Source organism: Streptopelia decaocto (genome assembly GCF_964273445.1).
Source record: "Streptopelia decaocto genome assembly, chromosome: 1".
NCBI classification, from domain to species: domain Eukaryota; kingdom Metazoa; phylum Chordata; class Aves; order Columbiformes; family Columbidae; genus Streptopelia; species Streptopelia decaocto.
Genome location: NC_138663.1, coordinates 198,029,970 through 198,054,239, shown reverse-complemented (window position 1 = coordinate 198,054,239; position 24,270 = coordinate 198,029,970). Strand labels below are relative to the sequence as shown.

Here is a 24,270-nt window from a genome sequence, read left to right as displayed (position 1 = left end):
CATGCAAATATGCACCATGTGCTCTAAGCAAAGTCAAAGTTATTAAAAACCTGAAATCCTCTTCTTTAATCCTCATTAATAATTTCATAAACGTAGTGTTCTGGTAGTCCTCAAAAGAGTATATTAGGGCACATAAATGTTGTAAGATAAAAGATGCAATCATGAGTTTATCACACTGTGCATAAGACCTTCGTGAACTACCTTGAACACAGATTTACTGAAGTTTAACTGGCACTTTATCCCTATTTCAGCAAGCGTCCTCTGCAGATCTAATGATCAGGAATATCCTCCTGACGCACGCTGGCAGATATGGCTGCAGGGTCCAGACCGCAGCAGACACCGTGTCAGATGAGACGGAGCTGCTTGTTAGGGGTGAGTATGCTCGCAGTGTAATTTGAAAAGACAGTCACCAGAAATTATTGTACCATGGAATTTAAATATGCGGGCATCAGGGACATGAGCACTTTGCATTATTCTTCAGATTCTGTACTATTTGTGATTAACTTTCTGTTGCTGAAAGAAGTTTCACCATAAACTCTCCTGCAGACATGGCAATGAGAAAAAGAAAAAGACAGTTGGTTAATGGACAGTCTTAAGAGATGTAATATCACAAAAAGTATACTAGATTAGTTAAAATGTAGACAATTAGCATTCAGAGGCCTCTGTAAGGTAAGTATGATGGGTTCTGTGCTCTTTATGTGATACTTTACATTTCATGCTATGATCAAGCTGTTCCCTCAGGTTTAAGGGTTTAGGAATATTCATTCGCTTCCTAAGAGGAGGGACCCTGCAGAGTTTTGTAAAATGCTAGATAAGAACAATGGACCAAAAGCTCCCTAATATGACAGGAATTGGGGTTTTTTTCACACATGGAGTTGTCATCACCAATTTTGGTTACATCTTTATTTAGACCCAGTCCTGTAATCTATTGAGTCGCTTTACCGGTCATTTAATGTTCCTGATTATGCACAGGAACACATTGTCCTGCAGAATCCCAGTTAATATCTAGGACACCAAGCAGCTTACAGTGAAGGAGGACATTAGCACCATCTGTGCATTCCGTGAAGCAGAGTATCTCTGCATTCTGTGCTACTTGTATGTGTGTGCACGTGTGTTCAGTGCCTGATGGGACTTGAGGATTTACAGTCCACTAACTGGCATTACAGCTGGTGGGTCCTGCTCTGTCAAGATGGATGGATCCCTGTTAGGTAGAACAACTAGGTAGCTTTACTGTGGATTATACAGTTTTGAAAGAATAAATCAAGGCAGATATTTTATTAACATTTGCAAAACTTCAGATTAAAAAAAAAAAAAAAAGAAACTACGTAGAGATTATAATATTTCAAACATATTTGTTCTAACACTTTCCAAAACTTCTTTAGATTGTATATGTTCATATCCATCACTTTTAGGACAAATAAATGCCTAAAGACTGTTTCTGATTTACTGCAGGGCCCTTCACATTTTGATGAAAGCAGCTGTTAAACATTTCCATAAAATCACTTGAGGACCATCAGATTTCTAAGAGCTGTGGCACTACTGGAATGGGGGTATTCAGTTGCCTCAACACAGACATACAATTCCATTTTAGCTACCATATGAAATCTGAGTCATCCTTTTGGGTTACACAAGACCTTATGCATTACATTTACCGCTCTCAAACAAGAACTGAAGGCTCTATGGATAGGCAAGGTGATCTCAAATCTAATTTCATTGACTTAATAAGTGACAAAAATCTCTTCGCTTACTACTATCTAGGACACTGCAGACTCGCTACCAAATTATTTTTTTTTAAGAATAACAGTTATATAAATGAGTTTATTGAATCTTACGAAGAAAATAAATGCTTCTCTGAGGAAGAGATTTGAGATGAAAATAAAGGGCGTTATAAGCAGTATCAGAATGTATGTATGTGGGTGTCTTATTACCATGCCACCTTGTTGATGAAGTGAAAACTATGACTGCTTTATAATGGATTTTAAATTCAAATATACTTTGCTTACAATGTTCTTCTTTACTTGTTTCTATGATTGAATAATTATATGATCACTTTCACAAAATGTTTTATGCTGTGTAGCTGCTTTTGTCGTTATGGAAAATTCAGTTTTCATTAATTTATAGGGTGTGGTTGGTTTGCTAAAGTAGTTAATGTCCTTTAAGATATCTGTAAAACTTATGCAAATTACGGCAATAAGATCCTACAGTGTCAATATTGCTTTCACCAAAAATGTAGGATGATTTAGTTTTGTATTGTAGAAAATGTTTAAAGCACACTCAGTACAAAGTTGCTAATTATTACTCTCAGACTTCAGCATTTCAAAAATTTACAATATTTAGGTGAATCTAATCTATTACACTTACACTGTTACAGGCATTTTGTTTTCATTTCAGTGTCTCTAATTCTTTTTTCTGCACCTATCTCAGTTTATAGAGTACACTAGTGGTCTGCAATTTGACACTGTCTAATGATCCCAAATATCAGCACCTTTCAAACTTCCTGAGGTTTAGCTTCTGGAGATATCACACATTGCTTAGGAGAAGAGACCAGCAACAACAGATGTTACAATAAATATTTCAGTAATCTCTGAAGAATTCCACCCAACAGAGGAAGTCGTCATCTATGAAGAAAACTCATTGTCACTATGCAGTAAATTCTGAAATCCAAAGCTATATTAATCTTTATTTACAGCATAGTTTTTAGGTAAAATAATTTCATTTTATTCATAGTGCAAAACATCTTTGTGTTTTAAATGTTACAACCTATGGCCAAACTGAGATAGCAGAAGCTTTGTTATGAATTCTTAGAAGAAAGACATGAGCAAAGTTCCAGCACATCCTTGTTCTGACCTTACTCTCTCCTTTTACCTCTGCAGAAAATGCCAGTCTTGAATGCTGATATCATACCAGCATACAACAGCATTTCAATCATTAGTTATATTGTAAAGTTCATCTGGTATTTTTAATATATCATTGTAATTTAAAAAAAAAAAAAAAAAGTTCTGCTTACACTATTTCCACAGGAAATAAATTGGACACACCTAATAAGTTAATCTAGTTTTCCCTCTTTTAGATATTCATGAATATCAGAATTATTGCTATCAGCAAACTGTCTAAATTTATACTGAATTATGCACTCACCTGATGCATTATTTTTAAGTCACATGACAGTTTTCTACAACTTCATTGCGAGGGACTTGGAAGACAGCCATACCTTGCTGCAGCCTCTTCAGATGGAAGAAAGAGAAACAAACTCTTTGTAGGCTCCTATTACTCGTAACTAACACATTGATCTTCAGACATTCACCACTACAGTTTCAGGCAATTGCAATGTCTCAGTATCATTTATTATGGAGAAGGCATGGAGTATCCTTAAACCATACCTATCTTTTGTGAAACCATACTTGCTAGTTGGAATATAGCCCAGAGAACTAATTGTGTCATCATTTTTGCCCTTATTCTTCTTTGCCCTGCGTTATACAGTAGAAATTAAATTCCAAAAATGTGACCAGTGACAGTCAATCTGAAGAACAGAGAATTAATAATGCCAAGTAAATCTTGATTCTTTTGAGTCTAATCACTTACAATGGAGTAATTAATGGTGCAAGAAGGTTTCTGAATTTACTCCATATGTATGTACATGTGTCTGTGGATAATAGTAGAAATTAAACAACTGCAAGTTTCTATTCTGCAGTTTTCTATGATGGTTTACGGATTTTTTCAAACCACTTTCAAATTCAGTACTTCACAGCTCTTAATTTTAGGTAAGCTGCAATGAAATACATGTCTAATGTTACTTCTATAATGATTTTTATCTCATGAATCTCTTTCAGGAACTCTTCAAATCTATATATGAAAAGATTTTCTAGACAATGTTTGGATAAAAACAAAATTCAAGTCCTTTCAGCACCTACTACTCAAAACAAAACCTAAATACTTTTCTAATTGCTTTGAAAATGTGATTAAATTATGTATATTTACTCATCCCCCATAATTTCTCCTCTCCCAAAATGCTGTTTTTCCAGACCAAGTTATTTATTTTCCCCTTTCTGTTTCATTTTTCTAATGGTCTGAAGAACACGGATTTCACTAGGAAGAGATGTTCTGCTGGCAGCTGGACCTGTCAGGCAGTACATTAACTTTCCAGGTCAAGTGTCTTGCATTTTAATCTTGGCATGGGTTATGAAAGAGATATTTCAGAAGTCTCATGCTAGTCAACAGTGACCTTCAGAGGGCTTCTGTCCTGACATAACTGACATCATCTGTTTATATTCAGGTAGGCTACTACCTGACTTGCATTAAGCATTTCCTCTCCAAAATACGGTTCTACAAAATTCTCTGTAATTCTTCATCATGAGTTGTTCTTATTATTAGGTATCTGAAAAAATAAGTGATCATCTTTTCATCCCTCTGAGATCCACGAACCCCTCTAGATACACACCTTGACTCTGTGGAAGTCCCCAGAGAGGTCCTTTCCTCTCTGAGCATGTAGAGGATGAGAGAGAGGCTTCGGCTCAAAGGTCAGGATTGATTTAAGGCAGAAGAGGCATTGCAAAACACTTATAGCTTAGTTCAGTAACTGCAATGCTGCAAAAACTGCAATGAGGTAGGATGTCTCTTCTGAGCTGTCTCAGACCCAGCCTCAGAATCTCACTTGTCTCTCCTCAAGAGCATGCTAAACCTGCAGGCAGTAGATTAATTGGGATCAAGATGTGTTCAACCCCTTTTATGAGGCAGAGTAGCCGGGAGCACGTGATTCAGAAGACAAACAAATGAGATCCCGACTGTGTAGGACACAATTTAGGGTACCTCCAACAACCCAAATACTTGCTTCTTTCATAGAGCTGACTACAGCCCAAAAAAATTAATATAGTCCTCAGGGACTGTCAACAGTTTAAGTGAATATGCTGAAGTGTGTATTGGAAAAGGGAAAAGCTAAATAACAGGCATGCATCCTCTGCATCGGGTTTGCCCTCCAGCATGGCAATGAGGCAGATAGTGGTAAAGCCTTAAATGCCGCTGCAAGGTTTTCTGGAAGAGAGTCATCAGAGCCCGTAGCAGCAGAAGAAGGCATATAGGACAGGCTGATACAGCTCAAGGACATCCAGAAGAGAAAACAGCTTTTCGCATAGGGTGGTAACTGTGCTGGCACCAGGCCTGCACAAATGAGCTATTTCGGAGGAATCCCACAACAGGAATTATGTATGTCTGATGGTCAAAGAAATAGTTTTAGTGGAGTGAATGAATACAACAAAAATCACAGCTACAGACATACATTCCTGACACCCATGTCATTTCCCAATTTCCTTTCATTTATGTCTTGTGTTGTTTGCTCACCCAAGGCAAATATGTGCAGAATAGCTGTTTGCCGTGCAAACAAGGATGTTTACAAGAGAATATAGATATTTGCTACACAGTCAAAAATGTTTGCCCCAGCACATGAAGTCATCAGCCATTTAAGAAGCAGAAGTGATTTATGATTTTTATGAATGTTGGTCCCGTTATTGACATGAGTCCAAGAAGAGTTTTCCCGTGTCATGTGCTTTATCTGGCTACCACCCTTTATTTATCCACCCAGATCTTCAACTTCCAATGAATATTAAGTAGCAGAGAAGCAGAATAGCAGAATGTTTCAGCTTGGCTGGTTTTCCATCTATCGTTGGCACACCAGAAGCCGAGCTGTCTCTATACTGCTTTTTTACAAAGAAGTGATAACCAAAGCAGAAGGCTCTACTACAGGATAAATATGCATGTCATGTTCTGACACTAATGATATGATCACAAACATGGTTACTAAACACTCAAGTACCAGCCAGGAGACTTGCATCTCACAGATGTCTCAGGTGATCTTGCAGCCAGCAATGTGTCAGGTTTCCTCAAGACAATGCCTCTTTGGTAAATTAATCTGTTTCTTTAATTCTGTCTTCCAAAAAGGGCTTATTATATTCTTATTTCCTCATTATGCTGTAGAAAATTGAAGCAATCTGTGCATTCATATTTTCGTTGCAAAGGATGTCTTCCTAATTCTTGCTTCCACTATGTTTCACTGTAGAGACACTTTAAACACCAAATACTTCTGCCATAAAAAAGGTTGACACCATGAAGAGGAGAATCTTTATCACCCTAGGTTGATCCAATCAACTACATGAAAAAAGGTCAACAGTGTTTTTCACTTTGTGTTTATTAATTCATAAGTAAAAAATCTGTTACTCATAGGGAGGTTTTGAAGAATACCAGCAGAAACCATAGCAAAGAGAAGGCTGTTTCTTGCATTCACTTTAGGCAAAAAAGTATCCCTTTGCTCTTGAAAGACATAGTTTCTAACAAACTCATTTGAAGCATTGTTTTGCCATGGGCTGCAATAAAGAAAAGCTTCAGTAAAAAGTCTCCTAGCAAAACCAGTTATTGTATATTCCTTGCTGGGTTTTCTGCAGTTTTGGAGGGTTGGCTTAGAAAAGCATCTGTACAGCTCAGCAAAGAGAAATAATGGGAGTTGGGAACATCACACAAGGATCTAACATGCTTTCACAAAGACCAGCATGAGGATCCCTATAGTCTGTTAAGAGTAGAGATCCCCTTTGCTTTCACCAAGGTGCGTGGTACACCTGGTGCAGCAGGGGGTTTCTTGCAGATTTGAGGATCGCTGCAAAATTTACCATGATACTATTATCTGATGTGGATAGGGACGGTGCTTCAAACACTTAGAATTCAGTGAGTGATTATTCCTATCTAAAGCTCTATATTGTTAGCAATAATAGTGACACCACAAACACCAATATAGGCTATTTTTCCTTATTATCTGTTTGTTGCGTGACATTTCTTTTTAGGATCATTGTGGCTGAGTTAGGAATAACAAAGCTGTGAAGTTAAAGGACGTTTTTGTATCTGTGAAAATTCTAGTACCTACTGAAGTGTCCAGTATTTTGATATTTATTTAATACATAAAAGTTTTTTATCATTATAAATTACCGGGTTCAGTAGCTTTAGGTTGTCAAATAAATTCAATCACTTAAGTCCTATTTGTAAATTACTCTTGCAAGGCTGGTTTGCAACATGTTATATCCAAGAGAGTAAGTAGCATTGATTGCAAACTTCTCAGACAGTTGCTGGATACTGCATTATACACTGCCTTAAACAGTCTATGGAGTTCATCTCCAAATTATCAAACTTTTTTTAAGATTGTTCCACTTATTTGTTCTAGATACAGTGCAGCCTGATCTATGGTTTTACAAAGGAGTAAAGGGTACTACCCCCAAAATGAGTTACTCATTATTCGACTTTCTGCAATGTAAATAGTGTAAACTGTAACGTGTATCAAAGGTGGACACTACAAGATAACTAAGTGTGGGAGATGACAGCAAAGAAAAAGACAATTAGCTCTTCGCAATGGAACTACAGCAATGCAGTAGACAGGCAAGTTTACTCAATTTTTTAATTTGACATGCTAACTAGCAAAAAGTAACATCTTCTGTAACAAAAAGCATTAAAATAAATAAAATGAAAATAAATTATTTCTCTGTGTTTTCTTGTATTAATCAATGCTCACATAAAATATTGTTTCAGCACACCTAGTAATTTTAATATTTAATATAATGTTTATATGCAATACATATATGTTATTAAAATGTTTTAGGAGAAACTCAAATATAAGAAATTTATTACTCTCAGTTCTGTTACAAGTAGACCTCTGGTCTCTAAGCATTAATACAGTAACTTTGTTCCAGTACTATCTCATTGGTCTATACTTAAGAATTTTAGTAGATTTAGATGCCAGATATTTTCTGTGTACTTTAGTAATAGTTTGTTCTCTGTTATTTGGTTTTATTATCCTTTTCACTCTTACTGTTCGAAATGCATTTTCTGTTGTTATGGATGTCAATAGACATTGAGTTTTTCTAGATGAAGAAAAAAATAATGTCCAGTCTTCTTAATTCTCTGTGTCAATGTTGTACACACTTAGAAATTTATTACCTTATACAAAACTAATTCCAATGCTTTAAACTATACAAATATTAGTACGATATTAATGGCAGTAACATTCCTTAAAAATAAGGAAAATCAGTTTTCTTCTACAAAGTATAACATGTCTTGTAAGACTGTGCACAGAAAGTTAATCAAATTCACTGTGCATACTCTAAATAAAATGAGCTTTAAGATCAAACAGCTACCTGCAAGCTGTAAGATCTTGAAATGGAGCAGAGAGCAGTCCTGTAGCATGAAAGGATGAAAGCCTTTGTGGCTACAGACTGTGGTTTAAGAGTACACACTTTGTGGTCTAAAAATAAAAAAAAGAGGTTAAAGCTATTCATCTTGTAGACTGGCAAGACTACCAATCTAAGCAAGAAATTCACTCTCATGATATATTTTCAGAGAGGCAATGTTTCCTCTGAACTCCACTGACCTGGAGCAAATATAACGCAGGAACTGCTGGTTAGGTTGACCACACTGCTCCTTTCAGTTGTGATATTGCCAATAAAACTTAAAGACAAGCACTTGGGTTTAAAGGCCATCAGATACAACATTATTAAATGGAACGTAAACAAGGTCAGCAAATTCTTGCTGATCTTTGAAATTACATTTGAGCTGTAGCAAAGGCCAGGAAGATGCCCTAAGCACAGACCCCACTAATTGGACTCACAGAATACATCCATAAGAGTGAACTGCTCCCTGAGGCCAACGGGTGTAGCAGAATTCCTGTCCACACAGCTACATTCCCTGTTCCCTCCCACCTCAAAACAGGCTGGGCACAACAAACTGCCTATTGAGATCTGCCACAGCCCATAGTCATCCATTAACTGTGCCTGGGCACTGGCTGGGAAAGTCATAATTGCACAGGGTTGAAATTACAATAGGGCCTGGCTGACATCATAACGGTACATAGGTTTGGTGCTGGAGTTCAGATCTGTGCTTTTGCCCTTTTCAATAAATCAGTGTAGCTGAAACATTTACAATGTTGGAAGATAGTATATTGCTGTAGATGGAGCACCAGCCCTATAACCCAGGGATTCCAGACTGAAATACTTCCAGCAATCTGATCTTGTAACAGGACCTTTGTTATAATATCTTCAATAGTATGAAAGGGAGATCCATATGTTTAAAAGAGTTTTGTGGGTTTTTTTAGGCATTTAAAAAAGAGCTTCTGTTCTGTCTAAGAATCCTTTTTACAAACATCAACTTAAATCCTACCTGCAACTTCAGTCAAAAAAGTGCCTCGAAAAAAGTACAAAAATACAAATCGGATGCCGTGGTGTTCACAAACTCAGTGACTGAAAGACACTCCTGCAGTTCTGGGAGTGCTGGTGCCCACTGTGACTGCAGAGAGTGAAGGAGGCAGCGTGGACCAGAACTGAGACAGCTGGAAAGTGATGACCTACAGTGATAAAAGTAGGACATCCCAATGAAAGAGTCATGTCCAAAATTCAGTTTCTTCTGCTATTTGGGACCTGTTAGTTATGTCATTCACAATGCAATTCATAAGCTACTGGTACTCTTCCTCCTAAGGTGAAATTTCGGTTCATGTTCCCCGTGCTGTCCATACATCTGTTGTCAAGCCACAACTGCCACAACACAAAGATTCAGCTCAGAGGCTCTGGGCTGCAGTCTGGCAGCTGAGCTCACAAAACTCAGCAGCGCTCAAGGTGTTCTTGCCTAAATCCTCTATTTTTAGGCTAATACAAGACAGAGAAGTCATCAGGGCAAAGGAGTACAAAATGTCCTGTCTTCTCAGGCAGGACACCAGGGATTTCTGCCCTCATCTCTGGAGTGAGTCAAGACTATTCAGGCTGAAACACCAATGTCTTCTCTTTCTTCCAACCCTGAGCCTAACCTCTTTGTCTGTTCTGCTGCTTGTTAAGGTATAACCTCTCCATCTCTCCAGAGCCCTTATGTTGCTACCTTACAGAAACCACTTGGGTACACCACACATGGAGGGAATGGGGATATGGATCTACCCACTAGAGCCATGGTGCCTATTGCATTTACTATACATCAATCTTTCTCTCCATCCTCTTGTTCCACACCATGTGCAAACACTTCATCTACCATCAGCAAAAGCAGTTTGTGCTACAAGAAATAGTCAAGCTCCTGTTTTCTCAAGCTTCTTTTCCATCATTCTGTAGTTACTGCCTCTTTCTTTCCCTCTTTTTCTTAATGTTTCATCTTCTTGATGAAAAGACAGTGCACCTTGTCATTCAGAAAATAAAATCTTAAGGTCAAGAAATCCGTGTTTGTGAACTGCTACATACCAGGCATACCGGGCTTCCTAATTGTTGGTGAATATAAGAATTATCCTGGTCAGGCCACAGTGGAGTAAATCAGTGCACATTCTGGGATTCGCTGGAAAGGGCACTGCCTCAATATGGTTATTACTGGTAATAGCCTCTCAAGAACTCTCACATTGGTATTGTACCATGGCAAGCAATCTAAATGACCTGTCAAGATGATCATTCCAACAATAAAAAGAACATAAACCAAGTTTTCCAAAATTCAGTCACAAATGTCCTGAAATGAAGCAGTAATCTATGGAATTCCTCTGAAAGAACATAACTGACTAATATCCTTGATGCTGGGTTTCCAGTGTTCCTAGAGTAGCGTAAGAGCTTATTGCAGCCCCAAATGTCTTCTCTACGAAGGTCAACTGCACTGTAGTGCATTTATGACCAGTCATTTTCTATGTAGTTTCCAGAGAAGCATTTGAGCAGACTGTGCATTTTTGCCTCAATTGGCTATTCTCAACTAAAAAATTGTTTTAGAGATCCTGAACAATAACACAGCCCTTGGGAGAAAAACTTCTCTGCATTAGCCATCCGTCTGTCACCATGAATGATTACATCCAAGCATAAAATTTAATGGGATTTCCACAAAAATGAGTGACATCTGCATAGCAGTCAGGTCCTGGCTAACTGTCATACATTTGTCATCACTGAGGCTTTTGTCCTTTATTAATCCGCTTTCAAGAATGCCTGCTGTTGGAAATGGAAATGCTTTTTAGCAGTCAGCCTGCAGACTGTGTAAGAGCACACATCCCAGAAAGCATAATGACACATTGTCATGACTAGGAATGCATTTAAAAGGTTTAAAAAACATGAGAGAACTCTGACAGCAAAATATATTGAGAATTTAGCAGAAGGCATCTGTGTAAATATATTTTACATATTTTCATACAAGCAAGAAGCTTGTTCTATTGCCTCTAATACAGTGGCTAGAAACTCTTTAACAACATTCAGTGTGCATGGGAGAAATATCATCGCAGAAGAAAAGTACTAAAATATTTCCCTTTAATTTTTTTTGTGCTTGGGACCATGATATAATTCCAGGCCTAGGGCTGCAACCCAAGAAAAGCATATGACTGTATCAAGATCCCAGCTTTCCTTTAAACTTTCCCTCATGGCTACAAATAAAATATTCACTAGTATTTTCCTACATCAACAGATAGCCTGAAACAATAGATGATGAAGATTGAAGATCACCCTATTTTATTAAATTAGCCCCAGGACTTGCTATTCTGAGGCGAAGACCTGACCTGGTGCTTCCCATCAAAGAACAGTGAACATTTAGCAGGAAGGCGAGAGTGCTGAGGATGCCTCTTTCTTCCATGTTTTCTCCCAGGAAGGAAAGCAAGACTTTTCAACTGCAGATGAAAATGGGACTCTAGAAGGCCATGAGTCACAGGATGTCCATGAGGTGGCACCATCTTTTCCCAGCACCATTTGTGACTTGATGAAGGGTGCTGACAAGAGTGAAGTCAAGCCTGCTGAGCAAGCAGGACAAGGGAAGAGAATCCCAGCACTGAAGCTGCTCATTGACACCAGCAAAGTGGAAAACCTTGTTCTTCCCACAGCCCAGAGCAGTACCTTTGGCTACTACAAAGAGGATTACAGTGCCTTGTGGAGGCAATGTTTCCACATACATCCATAACACTAAACTTTGCTATTTTCCTTTTATTCCTGGAATTGAAACCCCTGAAATTAAAACGGTCATCTTTTTTTGTTTCTATTATTTCTAAGTGTCATATTTTTCCAGCATTTTAATGTCAATTTGATTAGTTGCTTGTAGATCATTGCCACGCAAACAGAGGCAAGTAAATAGTGTAATTTGCTTTCTCATTTAAAAGATTCAATATCTCTTTCATGCTGAATCTATATAGCCCAACTATTACAAGACCCTGACCATACTGTTGTCATAGTTCACGTAAACATGCTTTTGTTGAAAGTACATCAGAGGAAATATAAAGCTGTTTGCAGCTGAAAGTGACAAAAAAAATAAAATTCCCAAAAACTATCCCAACAACAACAAAAATTTCATTAATGGGTTTTTTTAGCCTTTGATATTCAGATAAATTTGTTTCTACTCATGGACTAAGGATTCTAGCCAGCAAAAGATTTGATTGCATGAAATAGCACTGAAAAAATAATAATGGCGAGCTCAGAAATCCTGGCTACAACTGCCACTGCAAATGGAGACACCAAACCGGAGTGTTTGCCACCCTGATCCACATGTGTGGAGCTCTGACAGTTTATCAATTGGGTCTGCAGGACTCACCACAGCTCACGGGAACTGAGATGTCCAAAGGACCTGCTCTGCTACAGCTCACAATACATACAAACAGCTTTGGGCTCCCACAAAAGTGGAGGAGCAATTACTTTCTATTAATAAAGTTATTTCCATCATCACCCTTCCTGCAGTTTCATTTTGGGAGAAGGTGGCCAGTAGTGTATTTCTGATTTCATAAGCCTCCATCTGTGTAGGAGCAGAGGCAAAAAAATCAGCCTTCAGCAACAGGGGGATGGAAAAGCATCAGTAGGGTCTTTGTTGTCTATTACATCCAGATTTTTAATAAGTAATGACAGTGATAAATAATATTTTGCAGAAGTATTAAGGCCTGTCCTTCAGGACTTGTATAAGTTTTAAGTATAAGAAACCACAAGAGAGATGTTTATTCTGCATTTACCCATGACAGAGATGCACATTTTCCTCTGGTGACATCTGGTGACAATGACTGTGGAAAAGCATCCTGAACCAGGACAACCTTGCCTCTTATTTAGTTTGGCAAACGCAAATGAACATTTTCAAACACCAGTAATATCAACATCAAGAAGAGTTAAAGAAGAAAACTGGGGTGTGAGTGGGATGTTATAGCCACACTTTTCTTTGCAAAGTCATGTTTGCTACCAGAGGCCTGACTTACTGGATCAGTCACATAGCCTATAGAAGTAGTTCTTAGCATATTGTCATTTGGTGCAGCTGAGTGAAATAAACAATCCTTTCATTTCTCAAGTGAGAAGCTGTTGTGATTTTTTTGTTCATTCTTAATGGAAACATAGTAATTATCAGCATTCAAAGTATTTGTGTTTGAGTTTTGGTTGTTTTTAACAACTTTCAATCAAAAAGTTAATGGCCTTCCACCAGGATTGTAATCCAGGCAGTTTCCCTGAATGAGTGAATTTTAGAAAAAGGATGAATGCTGTATTATTGATTTAGTTATTAGTAATATTATTGCTCTTCAAGAAGCACATCCACCTGTACTTCATTTTGATCACTGTTTGTCTTTCCTGCTGACAGGTCTCACACAAAGAGAAGATGCAATTACGATTGTTTGGTTCAACCTGAATGCTTCTTAAAGTTGCTCCTTTTTTCCTTTAATTTTAGGTTCAGAACAATTGAAGATATTTTTTTTAACCTGTTTCTGTTTCTATTTCTTCAGCTGTCACTCTGACAAGTTAATTGATACTCACCCATGCAGCATTTAAAGAGTAAAAACAATCACAATCTACTACCAAAAATCATGGAAATGAGGTATCTCTGCGATGCAGTAGTGTGCATATTAACCCTTGTATTCCACAGACATTGAACTCCACTGGGACCCTTACAGAATGCATCTCCTCTGTTATTGCTGCTCATCTGGCATAATGGTGTAGTTTGTTTGATTATTCACTTTATTTCTAGGTCCTCCTGGTCCCCCAGGGGTTGTAATAGTGGAGGAAATTACAGACACCACAGCAACACTCTCCTGGAGTCCTGGGGCAGACAATCACAGCCCTATCTCCCTCTACAACCTGCAAGCACGCAGTCCATTTTCTCTTGGCTGGCAGACCGTAAAAACAGGTGAGAAAAACTTTCAAACAACACAAGTAGACTGTTCAAAACTCCTGCTCATCATAAAAATAACCTCTGGCAACTGCAGGAACAGATACTCTTAAGAGAACAATGATAAATAAAAAGCACTGATTTTTTTTTTTCCTTTTTTCATTCTTTTCATGTTACTTAGCAACAGCTCTGAAAGGACAACACAAAGACACCTGTTATGATGCATTTATGAATAAGCAGAAAACTCTCCCCTATATCCTTCAATCTGTGTCTTTTCAGGAGTACCACAGTGCCAAAAATCTAGCGATGATTTCTGACATATTAGATCCTCAATGTCATTTCCAAAGGCCCCTTTGTATCAGAAGGTCCACTTGCCATTCACACACTGCATGTGAGCTTCAGATTTCTAAATCACCTACAAATTTCTTTACTGTCTCCAGTTCCAGAAGTGATAAGTGGTGACATGGAGTCTGCTATGGCTGTTGAACTGAACCCTTGGGTGGAGTATGAGTTCAGAGTTGTCGCAACCAACAAAATTGGGACTGGGGACCCAAGTGCACCATCACGAGTGATCAGAACCAACGAAGCAGGTAAGAAAAGGATAAAAAGGTTAATTATCCATGATTTGCAGAAACAAGAACTATTTTGACATAATAATAGAGCTGTTCTGTTCTCCTTGGTATATATCTGTGCACTCAGTCATCACTACTCTGGGGTGATATTCTTTGTAATGGGGAGGCAGTTTGTTTTAATTACAGAAATGCTGTTTAATTTACAGAAAGTTCGAATAAACCCATTCCCTGATGTCTTACTCCATCCAGGCTGCCTTATCATTTTACACTTAAGCCTTTGCTCCCTGCCCTCTGGTCAGCTTCCACTGCTCTTCAGTTGTAGACTTCTCAGTTTCTTCACACAGCCCCTCCCAAGCAGCCTTTCCCCCTTTATTCTTCATAACTTCTCTCCTTGAAGGTGCACAGATTTTTATTTTTTATTTCAGCTAGATAGAGAAGCCATGGGAAGTTGCTTAATTTGTGCTCTAGGTGTTCCTTTATCATGGACACTCTACCACGAACTGTTAGCACATTTAAAGAAATGTCATTATATTTCTGACTGGGATAGTACTGCGGGGGCCCACGAGAAACACTGTATATCCTCCTTGGGTTTCCTGAAAATTGCAGTGGTCTCACAAAGTTTGGAATCATTGGCAGTAACTTGAGCAGAATGCAGGGAGATAAAGAGGGATTGTGAATCTGAGAAAAATCCCTAGGCAGCTAGAGCAGCACATTTTAAGAGGCAGAAAGAGAATGAGATAGGGTTTGCATCTCAGAACTCTTTCAGGTTATTCTTTATTCTTAGGAGGCATAGAAAGTTTTGGTTTTGTTTTTATGTTTCTTCAGCTGAATGATTTGTAAGTAGTTTATTAATCATACAGGAGAATGCCACATTCAAAGATTCCACTTGAATTTGAAAGTATAACTGATTTTGTAGTTGTAAATATTCTAATGAATAAAGCAGTCATGTTGCACTCTGTCTTCTCATTAAAGGAGTTTATAAGAATTACAAGTGGCAATGCCAAAATGTGTCTGCCCCTCTCATTCTGAAATAAAATTCTGATCTTTTAAGATACGTTAATCTTGTGCCTCAGCTCCATAGTTCACTGGTCCATGTATACGCCACCCATAAACATTCAGAGAAAAACATTCAGGCTGATTTTCTTAGACAGAACCACAAAAGCAGCTGAATAATTTGGGCTGGAGAGGATCTCAGGAAATCTCTAGTCCAGCCTCCTGCTCTAAGCTGAATAAACTGACTTTAGAACAGGTTGCTCAGGACGTTGTCCAGTTGAGTCTTCAAAATCTCCAAGAAGAGAGATTGCAAATCCTCTCTGGGCAACCTGTGCCTGCAGTTGACTAATGTCATTGTGATTTTTCTTTCCATATATCTAGCAAGAACTCCCTCTGTTTCAGCTTATGACCACTGACTTTTACCCTCCCAACCTGCACCACTATGAAGAACCCATCTCTGTCTCCTCAGTGACCTCCCGGTAGGCACTGGGGGCTGCTGTTAAATCCCCTAAAGCCATCTCTACTCCAGGCTGAACAAGCCCAGCACCCACAGCCTCTCCTTACAAGGCAAGTGCCCCAGCCTCACCACCCCAGTGGCCTCTGAACTTCTTCTAGTCGATCAATATATTTGCCATTGTGGTGCACAAAATCAGATGCACTATTTCGGGTGAAGTCTAACAAACCTATCTTCAGTTATAAGATGGCATATTTTTTTTCTCCTTTAAATGACTGTGTAGTTGCTAGCTGATACTAAATTCCACTGTGCAATCACAGAACTGCAGTGAGGTGATTTGATTCCCATTCATGCATGTGTAAGGATTCTTCCTTTCCAACTCTCCCCATCACCTTCTGCAAGTTCCCCATAGCGTGAAACTCAGTAACTTTATAGCAGTTGCTTCAGATGCTACATATTTTGTTCCATTAAGAAAAGGAGGAAAAGAAAAAATAAATAAAAATAATTATCTACTTTCATCTCAAATTACTTTCAAAAAAACCTTATTTCACCACCATTATTCTTTCCTTGATTTCGTACCATATTTCATTGATAGTGAAAATTGTGCTGGACCCAAATGTTTGAATGACTTCTCTATTTATTCAGGTGGCACATATCGGACAGGACACAAACTTCCTGGAAAAAGTTTATCCTCTAATAAGTTGCAGCCTTGGGATTACGTTCTTTCATATTTATGAATATGTTCCCTGTTTTTGAAAAGATGGTTTTGGATTTCAATCAACCAGTTGTATTTAAACTGTGAGCAACTGAAGTTTGAAAATGTTGGATTTCATCTCGTTGTCATGTTTTTAAGGTTCCTTCTCCTTCTTTCACATTATTTACCTAAGGCTGTGTTTACTAAAATGTATTCGTACAACTCTACTGAAAGCTTTCTTTGTGCACATCCATTTTCAATAGTCTTTTTGATAATCATTGCAACTTTGCATCTGTAAAAATGAATTGATAAATCATAATAATGTTCAGTAAAAAAAAAAAATACACATGGAACAGACAAAGCCTGCAGTATGCAATGTATTTTCACCCAGTGACTTGTATTCACTTCTGGGTAATATTCTACTATTGCTGCCATTGGAAAAAACAGTCTTTGACTCAACTAGCAATGATCTGTACTCCAGTACATGAGGGTCCTCCTAACAAACAACACTGTAGCTGATAATAATGCAGGTATTCTTGAATAAAAAATCAATAACGTGTTAATTCAAACAGTGGAAAAGGCCACATGAGATGTTTACTTGCACTTTCGGATTCCTAGTTAGGAATACATTTTGCTATCAGAGTTACAGCTTCACAAATGTCACATTAGAAGGAAGAGTTTTGTAGCATGACATTGAAATACAGACAGGTGCCAGTAAAACAACTTAACAGTCTTCAGAGAAACTGAAGCTGAATTTATTTGGTGTGTCTGCTGAACATGGCGTGGTACAGCAGAAGTCTGTTGCTATCACCTCAATTGCAAAAGACCTTTCTTTAAGGAAAATGTTGAGTTTCTCTTTCAGTTGTGATTGATTTGGGTTTTGTATTTTGTTTGAGGGCTGTTTTGTTTTGTTTTGTTTCTTTTTGTTTGTTTGTTTTATTTTTTAATAGAAAAATATAGATGCAGTTTCATTTTTTTTTATTCTATAGAGGGAATGAGAAGACAGGAGTTACAATAAGATGTAACTTCCCAATTCGTTAGAACCTTCAAAGAGTTGCAAAGTCAGAACAATAACACAATGGACCCTGCTTTAAACAAAGAATCATTCAAACAAAAAAGCCCTATTGCACGTATAATTCTTCGCAAAATGCTGCTTGCAGTTTTTAGAACACTCCTGAAATGCCAGAGGCTTCATGATCTGCTTCATTTAAACAGCCACTTTTTCCTAATCTCCAGATATTCCTGAAATCCAGAGCCTCTTTAGCTCTGTCCTCTGAGACAGTTTTAAGTGATTGTGTGAATTATCAACCTTGGTATAGTTTTTAGATGCCAAAGTCAAAAAGACAGGAAAGCTAGTAACAGTTTTCATTTGGTTTCCAAATTAGCACATTAATATATATCTTAGTGTACCAAGTGATCCATTATTTTCAGAATCTCTCTATGATTCATTTTTCATCTGAAAGCTTCCAGGGAAAATCCCTGTTAACATGAGCTCCAGTTCTAATATCATAGACCTGAATTCTTCACAGAGATGTATGTGAAAGGGCATCATATTTCAGAAGGAACATGGCATCAACCTGTGTACTCACAACCCAGGCACAGCAACCTGGATATTTGCAGTGATTTGAGATGTCGACCATGAGTGTAAACAGGCAGGTTGCCCCTTCACCAGGTAAAATTCCAGAAATATCAGTCTTCCAGTGGAGAAGGTGCCTGTAGCTCATGCACAGATGAAAGCTGAGATCCACAAGGATGAATGATAGCTGTGTAGACAACCCGCAGAGGCAACAAATGTGTGATTCTAGTTCCATTATTTTATACTGAAATGGAAATCAGCATCTGTAATTTAACGGCACAAGCTAATTTGACTGGAGACTAAAGACTTTTTCTCTCCCCACACCTCCCTTACTTTATCACTGCTTCCCCAAGGTAGTAACAACATTTTATATTAGTCCATTATCTAAAAATATCCACAGAAACAATACCTGGGAAGGTGTAAGGAAATCAACAGAATAATAAACATGTTTCCGCTTGTTTTAATTTTCTGATTAAACCCTAATCTTGTTACTTAGTTCATCTTTAGTTAACATGATTGCTTTTCATAGCTACTTTCATCAGAATGGATAATACCACGGTTTTCTGGCACATCTAACTTATAGCCAGCTGCTGCATTACTGTCAGTTCTAGCCTTGATACATATTTTACAGGTCCACAAGGTGAAAAGAGCCAATAACATGAATTTAAACATGTCTGGCATTCCACTAAGGCAGTCGGGCATTTGAAACCTGGGGGCAGAGCATCAATTACATTATCTATTCATGGGGAAGCATGGGGAGAGAGAAATTGAGCAGAATCAAAGTTTAACCTGCTAATCATGCATGCAAACTCGATTTTATGAGGTAACAATGTAATGCACTCTATCAGTAGCAGATTGTACACAGACTTTATTTTTAATAAGTCCTTATTTTCCATGAAGTTGCTCTTATTCTCAGCTAGAATTAATTCATAGCGTAACAAGAAATGCCTCTGTCCTAGGAAAAAGTTACCTGTTTTACACTGCTTTTGTTATTAGGGTTTTTTTTGTTGTGGTTGGCGCTGTTTTATTTGTTTGTGACTGTATAAAAGATGTTTCAGCTTTTACCATTAACATAACTATTTTTGACCTAGAAAAAATGAATACCTTGTTGTACCTGTGACATTTGGAGATGATTGCATGGGCTACTAAAGACTTCATAGAAAAAGTATTTTTCCATAGGGGAAAAAAAAAAAAAAAGGAAGAGAACATAGACAGTAATCATTGACTGCATGGGTATATTTAGAACCAGTAGGCTACTAACACATAATATTGCAGGCTCAAACTAATATGTAGTACATATTCACAAAGAATGCTACTAAAAGACAACAGAAAAGCTAAGTAATTGGTTCTCTGGCACATATGCCTCAGCATTTGAGATGTCTGTCTTATATGTGGTGATTTGGAGGTTTTTCAGATTGAGTCCAGCAGCCAAATAACACTATTATCAGTGAATAGAACTGCATTCTATCTCCTACTGAATTACAAATATTAAAAATACAGAGGAAATGAGAACAACAAAAATGCAGATCCTAAGACCAGTTGGGGCATTCTTGTTTTCCAGTAGTTGAATACAGTGTATCATCCACTTCTAAGACGCTGGCACAGTCTACATTTCATTTCTGAACAGATGAGATGTGAAATGTTTTCCTGGGAGGGTGGGAGCTTGAGGGCTGGCCTTTCACACCATGAAAGGGTTTTCATTTAACATTCCTCTGTTTCCTAGATGTGTACTGCAGGAGATATCTCTCTCTCTCTCTCCCTATATATATATATATATGTGTTTAGATAGACATATAAAGGCAAAAAACTGAAAAGAAAAAACTGTTGAGTGTGTTGTTGCTTGGGTCCTCACATTAGGAAGTTCTATCAAGCTCAGACAAACCCTTTTCTCCCTACCCAAGTGTTTTCCATAGCTAATGAGTTGATTTTCAAATCACATCTGTATCTTAAAAGATATAAAAAACTCTATAAGAAATAAATAACTGCAGCTGTACCTTGAGCTGACACCTTAAGGACTAAAGCCAAGTTTAATAATTCATCTCCCCGAAAAAAGTGAAGCAATATCAAGATTTTGTTTCTTTTTGCTTTATTTGATGTTTCAGTATCTAAACAAAAATATCCATATGGAAAATATGTTCATGAATATAGGATTCAAGAAGAGTAAGAAAAACCTTTTGATTAAAATATAGAATTGGGATTTGCAAAATCTAGACTCAATTTCTTATCAGAAAACTCACTGTAAATTTGGGCAGCTCGCGTTAGCATTTCTTATGCTAAGAACAGGAGGTCAGTAAGACTCTCGCTTCTCTTTGTCTTCCCTCTATCTCACTTATTCAGATTGCAAAATTGAAGGATAGGGAATAATCTAGCTACATGTTTCTACAGCAATACTAAAATCAATTATAAACTTGGCTGACACATACTTTTGTTCTGCACAAAAATTAAGATGTTACAAAATTAAGAATCTGACATTTCATAATAAACAAAACACAGAGAACTGAAAAAAGCCACTCAAGTTTTATTTGAAAAAAAAAAAAAAACAAAAGAGAAACACTTCAAACTGATTAATTAGTCATTCAATAACATTTTTAAAATTTCTTTACAAGATTGAAATGTTAAAAAGATAATGAACTGTTTTTCAAGTACTTTCTGTTTTTCCAGGTTCAATGTGACATTTTATTTTCCTTTCTAAGGAAATCTAGTTTAAAAGGCTTTTTCAGTTTACTTGCTAAAGTAAAAATGGGGAGAATAAAACTGATTTTAAACAAAATGTACATTTTCCTTATTTAGTAAATTAGAAGCAAAATAATAATTTTGGATAAAAATTAAAAATCTATGTCATCTCTAAACAAACAAACCAAAACCAAAATATACTCATTTGTCTTTCCAGTTTTAATTTTTCTATTAAAAAAAAAAAAACTGAAACAAAGATCAAATTATACCTCTCTTTAAAACACAAATGACTATGTTTCATTTGTCATGTCAAAATGAAATATTTAGTAATTTCCAATATTTTACCCAAATATGACTACCCAAAATCTTTGAATGAGACAATCTACCAGAATCCACAGTTTTCATTTAAAAAGATAAGTTATATATATATATATTCTGTCAGCCAGTCGGCCATGCAGAGTGAAGAGAGAGGAAATTTTACAACTCTAAACCAAAAACCTAATTTAAGCTCCCTAAAGCACAGAGCAGTTTTCAAAATGTTGGGCACAGTGGAACTCTGGCTAAAAAGCTAACATATACCCCAAATGTTCATGGTTTCATAGCTACAGTGTTTCCTATTACTTCCAAAAGCTTTCCCAAAATTTACATTTAAATACAGATTTAAAATATATAGGTGGCATTGTCAGCATTTTTCAGCACTTTATAACCAATGCTCCCATACAAAAAGCCCTCAGAAACATCAGTTCTGTCCATACATTTTGTCCTAAACAAAACCCACTGATTTTCATATGTATTTATCTTGTAATTATAAGATACACACAAATTATTAAACAATTGGCCGTGGCTTCATGTTTAAGCTTTACCTTTCCATACCACCTTCATTTATAGTTGAAGCATATTGTCAAATGTCAAATAGGACTGCTGCTGGCTACATTCTTTGTGCCTGCTCTTAGAGAAAGCATTAAAGGGTGTTTTTTTGTTTGGTTGGTTTGGGGCGGTAAGTTTTAAATGCTTAATTACACTTCCATTTTCAGCATATGACAGTATTTCCATGAAAACAGAAAACAATAAGAAACAAAACCTGCTGTCTCTCTTCAAATCAAACTCCCGGCAAAGTCACTTCAAGATTTTTGTTTGGTTGCCTGAAGTGGATGTTTTGACACCAACGTGTTCCAGCATACACACATTATTTACAATGAACTACATCTAGGTATCATGTATTTCAGAACAGTTTTTAGTACTACTTGTTGTTAGCATCACTGGAACAATGGAGAGACCTGGTTTTTAAGTCCCAACCTTACGAGAGGCTGTAGAAACAAAAGAAAAGAAGACCTGACCTGATCCCAAAGAATAAAATAGGAAACAAGTGAGAATAGGTAGATGGCAAAGGGACTAATGAGAAGGCTTTGATGAGAATTACAGACATAGGATCAAGCTAAACATAGACACATTTTATGATCATGAAGACCAGTTTTAATCCAAGGAGTGATTCACTTTCCAGTCAGTGACATTCTCTCATCTTCTTGTTAAATTATAGAATCATAGAACAGTTTTGGTTTGAAAAGAGCTTTAAAATCATCAAGCCCAACTCTTAACCTAACACTGCCAAGTCCACATCTAAACATGTTCCTAAGAACCTCATCTACACATCTTCTAAACACCTCCAAGGACTGTGACTCAACCCCTTACCTGGGCATTGTTTTCCAATGCTTGACAACACATCCAGTTAATAAATTGTTCCTAATATCCAATCCAAACCTCCCCTGGCACAACTTAAGGCCATTTTCTCTCATCCTATCATTGTTACTTGTGAAAAGAGACTGATGCCCTCCTCTCTACAACCTTTGTATTAACACAGCAAAGGGCTCTTTGTTACTAGTTGGGTTGTATTTATTCAGGAGAAACAACACTTAATTTCTCAGCTTTGATAAACACTAAAGAAAAAGGGTTCTAATGTACTTGTCCCCTGGACACATGGATCCTGGGAGCCAAGTTTAGTCATCATACTTGTATATTATGTGCAAGTGTACCTCAATGAGTGACAAGAATTGACAGCTTAAAGATTGAGAAGTCACTAATTGCAAAACAATAAACTTAGGCTATGAGTGAGTAAGTCTGGATATAACACTGATAAAAAGGTGATGCTGCTGTAATGGTTGCTAATGCATAACATCAGTGCCTGGCAAAAATGTTTTCTTTTAATAGTTTTCTTCACTTAACAGTTACTCATTTGAAAATGTCCCCCTCTAACTGTGTATACTCTACTTTGGTGCAGAGCAGAGGAAATTTATTACTTTGACATATTTATTCTTTTAATGGTTATTCATTTGAGAGAGTTTCACTGTGTGAATGTACATTTTAGTTTGGTGCAAAAGAAATTCATCGTTTTGACAGTTTTATTCTTTTAACACTTATTCATTTAAATAGGGCTTCAGTCTGCAAAGCTGTTAACAAGAAAACTCTAGAAAGAGGACACTGCAGGTTAAATGAGTCCATCACGTTGGATGCCTTAAAGGAGTACAGTACAGTTGCTCATCAGTAATGTGGAACCTACAGAAAAACTTCATTTATTTTTATGACTTAACCGAAAAATGTCTTAGGAAGGCAAGAGAAAAATGGGTGCTAAACAAGGTTTAAATATGCTCCATTAGAGATGGCATCATAAATTTTGCATGTTAATTAACTGGCAAATGATTCTTCATCTGCATTTTTTCACTGTAGAACATTCATCCCAGTGGTGCATAACAATTGTTTTTATTCTTTTTTTTTTTTTTAATCCATAGGAGAATTCTATTTCTGAAAGGAAAATCTGATTAACTTTTTGCCATGTAAAATCAAGTCTTAGTTTAAGTCGGTTTATGCGCCCAGTCACTGGAATCTAAACAATCCTCAACATTATTTAGACAGTTATATTTGGATGGGATGAACCACCCCAACTCTGCATTCACTGGAAAAGGAGCCTGGGCCTGGATACCTGTTTTCCCACTGGCTAAAGTTAAACTGCAAAGTAATTTGATCATCTGATTATACAGAAGTCAAGAGTTGTCAGCAGAGAGTAACTATGAAAGATATCATTTAGCACGTGTGTAGCGAGACAGATGAGGAGGGAGGATAAAAGAAGAGGAGGAGTGGAGGAAGGAGGAAGGAAGGGAGGCAGGTGGGAAGAGGAAGGAAGGAGGCAGGAAGGCAGGAAGGCAGAAGGCAAGGCAGAAGGCAGGAAGGCAGG

The 24,270-nt window shown here is 37.3% G+C and overlaps 1 protein-coding gene across 2 annotated transcripts in view; it reads left to right on the top strand.

Moving 5' to 3' along the window:
* The window catches only part of CNTN5 (contactin 5), a gene marked incomplete at both ends in the record, with an annotated part of 350,824 nt that overhangs the window by 300,330 nt on the left and 26,224 nt on the right, over positions 1–24,270 (top strand). For both annotated transcript variants that reach the window (XM_082053237.1, XM_082053236.1), the window contains 3 exons: positions 252–372; positions 13,942–14,100; positions 14,523–14,672. In XM_082053237.1, the coding sequence (XP_081909363.1) occupies positions 252–372; positions 13,942–14,100; positions 14,523–14,672 (430 nt within the window). The remainder of the gene's footprint in view (positions 1–251; positions 373–13,941; positions 14,101–14,522; positions 14,673–24,270) is intronic.